A 9,857-nucleotide genomic window follows, 5' to 3' on the forward strand; every position below is an offset into this window, starting at 1 on the left:
ATATACTCAAAGCTTACACTTATTTTTAAATCATTCTTTTTAGTTATACAACAGTATGCATATCATTTATTTTTCCATACAGTCTTGAGGAAAAAAATTGAAGTGACAAAATTGACATGTAGGTTATTTTACGAAAACTGGAATATTTAAGGAAGTTTAAATTTTTTTAAAAGGAACATAAATAGAGTGATTCAAATGTTTTTTTGTATTATCTATGATTAGAAGCTAAAAATTTGTGGGCTTTGCTAGATCTGAACAACAAAAGTTTTTTCGTTTTTCTCATTTCATTGAAGAAAAATAGAAACCGAACGAACTTTTACAAAATCTCGTAATAACTAAGATGAAAGCGCTCTCCATAAAAATTTACCTCCATTCTCACATTTATGGTATGTACTCACTACTAACATTGACGAAAGTCACTATTCGAGTTGATAATCCAACATCACACGAAAATATAAAGCATTACTCTTAGTAAAGAAATAGCCTCACAGGCTCTCGTAGGTTTGTTGAAAAACCATGTTGTGATGCACCAAATGCAATTAATCCTCGCCCGTACATTTATATCTTAAAAAAATCAGCTACATCTTAACCCATTACCTTCTAAATCAATACTCCAACACCTCGAGAAGATACATGGCATTCTTTAGCGTTACAGGCTCTTGATTTTATATTTTAAGAGGATCAAACTAAAAAATTTAAAAAGTTACAGCACTGGTTTATTTTAATGGTTAAATCGAAAAAAATTTATGTAAGATATTTGATCTTCATAGAATGCGAAACATCCAAATTCAAACGTTCTAATTTAATTGCTTAAATTTTTCAGATTTTCGTCCCACAACTTGAATACTATTCAAATCTTGGATATAATTTTTTTTAATTTTCTAAAATGCGTGAAAATGATGCCTATGTTAATGACTGAAACATCTTCTACCGTAAAAAAGTTTTAAAATCCGTGAAGCTAATCCAGCTATTTTTTTGTAGCTCAAATTAAAGCAACACTTTTTAACAACTTTAATTATGTAGTGTTTCAGCAAAAAACTTCCCTCGATCATTTAAAAAAGTTTTTTAAATCGATATCTCCTTACATGACGTTGTAATTGACTGGGGCACGAAAAAGACAGTTTTAGTTAGGATGACCCATATATACTGATACATTTTGTTCTGTAAGTAATTGATTCTCTTCGTCATTTTAGAATTTCTCTTAAGGGCTTTGTATATCATAAACTATTAAGTTTTTTTTCTCAATTATAATAATCAAATTAATAACTTGCATTCAGCTTCAAAGTGTTAATAGAGAATGTTTATTGATTCAATAAAAATGTAAGTAAACTTTTTCCTTTTATATATAAGTACCAATGTGAGTAGAGTTTTTGTGTATATTTATTACATGCCATTATTGCAGATTTGTTTTAACTATATGGGCAAACTAGTTTTTGATTTATAGTTTTATACAAAAGTGTCAAAATATCACGTACCGTGACGTATTTTAAACTTAATATTCTGAACCTAAATTTTTACAAAAAAAATTGTGTGCAAAAATTTATCTTCGATGATATGATTGTTTTATCAGTAAAGAAAATTTGTGAATAAAATTGATTTTTCTGTTTCATAATTTTATTTGACTATGAATTTTGCACTATTACTTATAGGGATGAAAAAGTTTTTAATATTTATGAAGAAAAAAAAACATACAAAAAATATTTTAAATGTCAACTTTATCAAGTCATAATAAAAAACCATGAACACTTTGTTCGTCATAAGAAGAAGAAAGCATGTTAATGGAAAGATAGAACAATGCGTAGTTTGTGGATTGGAATTCAAGAGACAAACCCATTCGAATAGAAATCAATAAAATCCCTACTTATTAGAAAAAAGAATTTACTCATACTGTGCCAAATATTTTTCTAGAAATGATGTTTAGAGGAAGCACATCAGTAGGATTCATTCAAAAAGTAAGCCTCCTTGGAATATTCAGTATTCGTAAATGAAATATGATTTTTTATCAAAAATAATATCAAATTTTTACATTTTAAATAGGTCAACATTAATCATCTGCTGATTTATTGCATAAAAATAAGAAAAGTTATTAAGTGTCTGCTAAAGTATTTAATGTAAATAAAATTAAATTTGTCTGGCTCACTTAACAAATTTTATGATAAATCATCGCTGATATGTAGGACTATTTAAGTTGGACAATTCGTCTGCTTGCGTCAAAATCTAAAATAAACTTTCGTTCTCTATATCTAACAATAAGCCATAATTGATTAATTTTTCTTCAATTTAATCCTAAAAGCAGGTATAAAAAAATAATTGAAAGAACGAAAAGAGAATGGAACGAAAATTAAATTAACAACGTGTAAGAGAAATTAAAAATATGTATAAAACTGTCCTTATAAATAAGTGCCGTCATTGTATTAAAAAATTAATAAAAATACAAAGTCCCTAGTTCTCCTTCTCAGCTACTTTAAGCTTATTAACGTCTGCTTTGAAATTAGTTGAAATATTTACTCAGAGAAACGTCATCATAAAATGTTTTCTATTTTGTTTGTTTATGTATTATAAATAATTATAGCATTGATATGAGTACAAGAATTCACTTGTCAATCTGTTTAGGCAAATAAACAAAAAAAACCCAGAAGTTGTTAAATGTGTTTTTTATTATAGTTGTTGCAACGTTTCGTCAGCTATATTTCCTGACATCATCAGGCTAAAAAAAAGTTAACCAATTGAATAAAAACTATATGTATTACATCAAACATTACACCTCACGATAACACAAGAGAAACTTAAAACTACGGACCTGTTTATTTCGCGGGAGCGAACTGTCGAATACAGTTCACGTTGAACGTATATATTTTGAATTGTGAGTAAAAGTTATGTACACAAAATACATACACAACTACACACAGTCACATGAATATGACTAGAAGCGATTTGAAGTTTGACAAAGCGAATTACATAATACTCAAACGCGCGGTAGAAGAGAGCTGGGTGATATCAACTTATAAAATTTTACATACGATCAAAACAATAGGACTGGAGTTACAATTTAAAATTGGATAGTATACCTTTAAATATACGATTCAAGCCTAAAGTAACTTCCTTTTTATGTACAGTATTTTTAAACTTGTCAATATATAAAATTTCTACGATCAGTCTTTTTTGCCAATTACTTTCTATGTGTGAAATTTTTGTATCGTCATATTTAAATTTATGATTACATTTAATTATGTGTTGATTTATTACAGATTCTGGAATTTTATTTTTTATATGCTCGTTGATGCGTGTGTACAAAGATCTTTTTGTTTCTCCCACATAGGAAGCATCTCTCGATGTACAACCAATTGTGTATACTACGCCAGTAGATTCAAGTGTATTAATTTTATCTTTACCTAATATCACTAAATCATTGATTTGACTGCTGATGTTCGTAATTATTTTAATGTTATGCTTTTTTAATATTATTTTGCATGTATTATACGATAAATTTTTTATGGAACGGAAGAGAAATTAAAATTGGACTATTATTAATTATAGAAGGTACTCTTGTCGGTTGAATTTGTGTATTTTGGTGTATGCTGTATCGTCTCTTTTTGATATATTTGTCAACGCATTCGCTTGGATACAAATTTTCCTGTAAAATCGACTTTACAATATCAATATTTTCAGAATGGTAGCGATTGTCTGAGAGTAACAATGCTTTATCAATTAAGTTGTGAACTGTATTTATGTTACAGTGAAGGGGTTGGTTGGATAAGAAGTTGATTGTTCGTTGTGATAAGGTTTCTTTTCTGTACCAGTCGGTTGTAATGGAAGATTTAAATTTAATAAATATAATTAAATCTAGAAAATTAAGTAAATGATGAGATTCTATTTCATAGGTGAATTTGATATGTTTTTTATGATTATTGAACACGTATAGATTTGTATCAAGATGTTCAATGTTTATGCATGCAAACCCATTGTCAACGTATCTGTACAAAAACAACGGTGTAATATAAAATTTGTCTCATAGTGTATTCCAGCAATCCAATTCCAAATCAGTCAATAGTAAATCGGCACATAAAGGGGAATGGGGGAACCCATGGGTGTACCTGTTAATTGTCTGTAATAATTACGTTTAGACGGGAAAAAAACATTTTTAAACAAAAACTTGGTGCAAGTTATGATATCTTCAAACGTTATTTTTTATTTTTCGTGAATATGAAGGGTTTTTCTGTCAAGACTTGTGATTACGTCCTCAAGCATAACATTGCTAAGCAGAGAAATGACATTCAATAAAATAAATAGGTAATTATTGAGAATAATAATAGTGTTAATTTTTGTAGTTAGATTAAAACTATTGTTGATATGTGATGGAGGTACCGAAAAACATGATTTTCAATTATTGTATGGAATTAAATCGAGGGTATGTGTTAGGATATTTATAGTTAAAATAATTGGTCTGAAAGATAGCGTAGATTTATGTATTTTTGAAAGGCCATATAATTTTGCTATTGTTGTATTGGTCTAAGTAAGAGATAAGTAAGGATACTTAAACTGGAGAAGGTCATTTTGATTTAACTGCTGTAAAATTTTATCGTCATTTTTTTGTAGTTTATTTAGTGGATTTTTGTTTATTTTTTCATACACCTTTGTATCATTTGGAAATTTTTTTATCTCTCCCAGATACTCAGATCTTTCTAAGCAAACAGTCACGTTTCCTGTATTAGATGGAATAAAAAAGATATTTAGGTTGGTTTTTAAAAACTGTCTTATCATTTTAACTTTTTTACTTATTCTGAATTTTATTTGAATTTCAGAGGTTTCTTATTTTGATAGCAGTTTTATTGCTAAAACTATTTTTTCTCTGATTTTGTTTTGAACATTAGACGTGATTTTTGATTTTTTTAGGCAAAATACCGTCCTTTTAATGACATTGCCAATGTCACTCTCGGACAATCGTTCCCTAACAACAGCGAAATTTTGACCCAACGAGGCTACATCAATGACCTCTGTTTATATAATAGTATTACTAAGATTTTTAAAATTTTTTACTATTACTTATAAATTTACTTGACTCGCTGCAAACACCGTATTTATTACATAAATTGTCGTACTTTTTAGAAAAATGTTGTTTTTGTTCATTAGAGAAATGTCGTATGCATTCGTTTGTGAGATAAAAAAAAGAGATTCGGTGGTCATCTAAAATTTCTGAACTTTTAATTCGAGCAAGTTGTTTTTTAAAAACATTGTTTATAAAGTTCACATAAAAAAAAGAATCTTTGATTTCTATATTTAGTAATTTTCTAGAAAACGCATCAACGGTATATTTTAAGCAAAACTTATATGACATACTTTTTAACTGTAAATCCAGAAGACGTGTAGATTTATCAACTATGTGCTAAGGTGTGATATTTTTTTTTCTACAACGTAGTAAAAACTTGTTTTAATGCAACGCAACAGTTTGTTTCCTTTTAATTTTGATCAACTTCTTCAAAAGCTGATGGTCTGGTGTCCATGTATTTTTGAGATGGCAAAGAGAGGACAGTCCTTTCCATTCTGAAAATATTGATATTGTAAAGTCGATTTTACAGGAAAATTTGTATCCAAGCGAATGCGTTGACAAATATATCAAAAAGAGACGATACAGCATACACCAAAATACACAAATTCAACCGACAAGAGTACCTTCTATAATTAATAATAGTCCAATTTTAATTTCTCTTCCGTTTAAAAGTACTGTACATAAAAAGGAAGATACTTTAGGCTTGAATCGTATATTTAAAGGTATACTATCTAATTTTAAATTGTAACTCCAGTCCTATTGTTTTGATCGTATGTAAAATTTTATAAGTTGATATCACCCAGCTCTCTTCTACCGCGCGTTTGAGTATTATGTAATTCGCTGTGTCAAACTTCAAATCGCTTCTAGTCATATTCATGTGACTGTGTGTAGTTGTGTATGTATTTTGTGTACATAACTTTTACTCACAATTCAAAATATATACGTTCAACGTGAACTGTATTCGACAGTTCGCTCCCGCGAAATAAACAGGTCCGTAGTTTTAAGTTTCTCTTGTGTTATCAATTCAATTTGTTAACTTTTTTTTAGCCTGATGATGTCAGGAAATATAGCTGACGAAACGTTGCAACAACTATAATAAAAAACACATTTAACAACTTCTGGGTTTTTTTTTGTTTATTTGCCTAAACAGATTGACAAGTGAATTCTTGTACTCATACCAATACTACAACTGAAGTTAGCAACATTGTGAATACGATGAACGATTGTATAGAATGAATAATTTTATGTTACCCAAAAAAAAGAAAAATGTTGGATAATTTTAATTCAGGATTAATAGTCATGTGAAGAATTAAGTATTACATAATTTTCTATTTCCACAGAGGATATTTATTTACTCAAATGCCTTTTTTAACCTTTATTTTTGGGAAGTAAACGGAAAAATATTTTTTTTTTTGAGGATTTGAAACCATGAAAAAAAAATTTTTTTCAAACTGACATAACTGTAATTCATAAATTTTGTTTAGAACTTAGACTTTTGGTTCCAACGTTACCTGTCAGACGGGCACCACTTATGGGTATATAGCCTGAATACGAAAACTTGAAAAAGTCACTTGTGAAATTAATAGGATTATCCGGATGGTAATCATATTAAAACAATTTTATTGTTTATGTATTTTTAATTTATTCTTATGATCTAAAATTTTATTAAACATTTTCTGGGCAGTTCAAATTTTACGTCAAATGACGTAAAGTGAAATAATAATAACATTGATGTTTTAATTTTCATTATGTACTTAAAAAATGTACGTAAGGTGCACTTCCTATTACGTATCATGTTTAAAGTTGGTAAAACCTTTGACTCTAAGCGGGCAACCTTTAACATCGGCATTTCAACAGAAATCGGAACATTTGTTAGTATATGAGGCTGCTGAAGCTATGGCTCAGTATGCTGTCCTACTGTCTAAAAGAACGTGATGTTGTGAATTATTTAATATTAAAAAAGTTTTTGTACGTTAAAAAAATGAACTGTTAATTTTAATAATTAAATTTTATCCCATACGAATTCCGACATACCTTGTGTAGGTAAACAATGGAGTGATAAGTAGTCATAATTAGTTTAGACTCTTTTTTTTAAATATACTATTTTGTACGCACATATGCTAATACACTGTACGATATTATTTTATATTCATGTAGCATTAAAAACTAATATTTTAATACACGTATACATTATTAAATTTAGTTAAAACTCTGTTTTAGCTGTATCGACAAGTGGTTCCAGGTAAATCGAAGTTGTCCAGAACATCCTGGCGATTGATGTCAGTTGGATTCTTAAAAAAGCAGTGAGACTTGAAACAATTTATTATGTGATTCGTGAGGTGCCTGTAGAAACTTCAACAGTAATAATTGCAGTGTTAACAACATCAGCAAACTACGTCAAGGAAAAAGAAAATTAACCAGGAGAAAAAAATGACAGGTTACAAAAAATAAGCTAGTCAAAAGGTGGCTACTAGTCGGTGATTTTCTGATTTTTTGAGTTACGTAATAAAAGTGCTGTGTGACACGTCCGCATACTAGTTTGTATACAAAACCACAACGAGATCCATACACACAATAACTCTTCTTTACATACTGTATTTATTCTCACTATCCAGTTTAGGTAGCCCTATCTTATTCATAAAAACAGTGTAGATGGTGCGTTATTCAAGCTAAATACAATCACTAAGCATTTAATTTTCAAAGTAAGCTAAGTTGATCATCAAAATTTGTATTTTGTGTTCAATGAGGTGCAACAGCGCTTTCGTTCAGTTAACCAAATCAATGCCATATGCTTAGTGTATCTACACATTTAAGTTATCTACATCTGAAAAATTATGTGACTGGAGAGATGACATTTACAGATATACTAAGGGCATGGCACTGACTTATCTAACCATATAAAAAGGCTTGCACAACTTACGAGTTAATTTCATAAAATAAACTTTTTATATTAGTTTCAGATATCAACTTTACTTCCTTTAAATATTTAAGCGTAAACATACACTTAGCAATTATATTTATTTTTAATTACATTCTATTTACACTGTTTTATGGGTCAGCTGATTTGTTTCGTCCTTAACATAATTTGTGTTATAGTACACGAAACGGCACTACCTGTGGTGGAAAAGGCGAAGATTCGCTGTTCGAATCATGATATCCCACAAACTAAAATCTGATTTGAATGGACAAATTTTTGAATCCAAAAACTTCTTAATTTTTCTACTTGTAAATCAAAAAGGTGTTTACAAATTATATCCAATAATATCCATCACATTCACTGATATAATATTACTATCTCTACGTATTATATATGCTACATAAACTCAACTACTACTGATTTTTAATAACAGAATGAAATAATTAAACTTATGGATCTATTTTTGATATATTGTTTGCATGAGAAGGTCAATTTAAAGAAAAATAAAACCAATGTGATTCTACAAATTTTAGAGTAATCATGCGTTTGCTTAAAACAATAGCGACATTCACAAAGCTATACACATTGTAGCTCAAGTATTATTATTGTTTTTCATTTTTAATGTCACCTAATCTCCAGTGCTTTTCTAAGATTTCATGCTATGAACTGTTAATCAAACACAGTATATGAATATTTTTTTCGCATCCATTTTTATGCTTAACACTTTTTCGCATAGACATGCTTTTGCGATTTTTTTTTTTTAAAGAAAAACTTCCAATTTTACTTTAATTTTTTTGCAATTCACTTTTCTATTTACGCAATGTAATTTTGTGTTACATTTAAATGTAAATATTTTGTGCCAAATTTGTCAAATACTGAATCTCCGTGCCATCTTCAACCTTTTCCACATACGATTCGATGACTCACTGCAGTCGTTTCTGAATGTCGAACCACTTATGTTAAGGTTCCGCTTTCACCTATTAATTTTTGTTACAAGTACTGTAGTATTTTAATATTGCACATATTACCTTACTATACTTAAGTAGGGTGTACATATAAGAAATTATACACGATTTCTGAATTTTAAACACGCTTTCACCTCTCACGAGTTCCCAGGATCGTAAAACTTAAATATTGTTGGAGCGATCTATAATAAAAACAAAAAGTACAAGTTATAATACGTTTTACTTATGCACTTCAACCAAAATAGGTACTTTAAAAGGTACATCTAAAAAGCAGACAGGGCTTTTATTAAGCAACAAGGGATTTTTTTGGGTTCCAAAAATTAGCACTTTTTCGTTTTTTATTTCGTTGGAGTGAAAAATTATATTTTTCTCGTCTGTTTTAGTACATAGATACCGAGCGAGTAGGTCATTCAAAGCATCATATGTTGTTTGAGTCATAGAGAAAATCTTTCGACGTCCCTTTCCTACAGCTTTTGACAAATTCTCTCTTGAGAATAGTTAGAATAGTACGCCTACGATTTTAATACACGCTCTCTCACCTTGAGATAAACCACCTAACTTATTGATTCTGGTGTATTTATTGTCGCTCAAGCCTTGCATTCCTTCACATCTCTTCGGTGATCCCAATGTTGCAAAAGAGAGAAAATTTCTAATAACATTCGCACTTTTATTTTACATTCAATTTTTAACTCTTAGATGCAAACTGACGAATTTCAAGTTTGTAACACAAAGAATTTTATATTTTCAACGTAACAATGTAACGCAAAATAAAAAAATTCGAAATGTTTAATTTGCGGAAAATTGTTTCTGTAGATATTTTGTCTTTGAAAAAATGGTCATGTGGAAAAGTAGATGCGGAAAAATATCTAGTGAAAAAGTGGATCAGGAAAAATGCACCCCAATCATGAAACATTTTTTAACAAGAGAA

General features: G+C 29.2%; 1 protein-coding gene across 3 annotated transcripts in view; it reads left to right on the forward strand.

Moving 5' to 3' along the window:
• Nucleotides 1-7,571, forward strand: part of LOC106641894 (E3 ubiquitin-protein ligase ZNRF1) — a 147,475-nt gene extending 139,904 nt beyond the window's left edge. For all 3 annotated transcript variants that reach the window (XM_089590899.1, XM_089590896.1, XM_089590898.1), the window contains one exon: nucleotides 7,268-7,571. In XM_089590899.1, coding sequence (XP_089447025.1) covers nucleotides 7,268-7,325 — 58 coding nt within the window. In that variant the 3' untranslated portion in view covers nucleotides 7,326-7,571. The remainder of the gene's footprint in view (nucleotides 1-7,267) is intronic.
• The last annotated feature ends 2,286 nt before the right edge of the window (nucleotides 7,572-9,857 follow it).

The sequence above is a fragment of the Copidosoma floridanum genome, unplaced genomic scaffold (genome assembly GCF_036245765.1).
Source record: "Copidosoma floridanum isolate Cflo_tuat_1 unplaced genomic scaffold, Cflo_Japanese_pri ptg000013l, whole genome shotgun sequence".
Lineage (NCBI taxonomy): Eukaryota > Metazoa > Arthropoda > Insecta > Hymenoptera > Encyrtidae > Copidosoma > Copidosoma floridanum.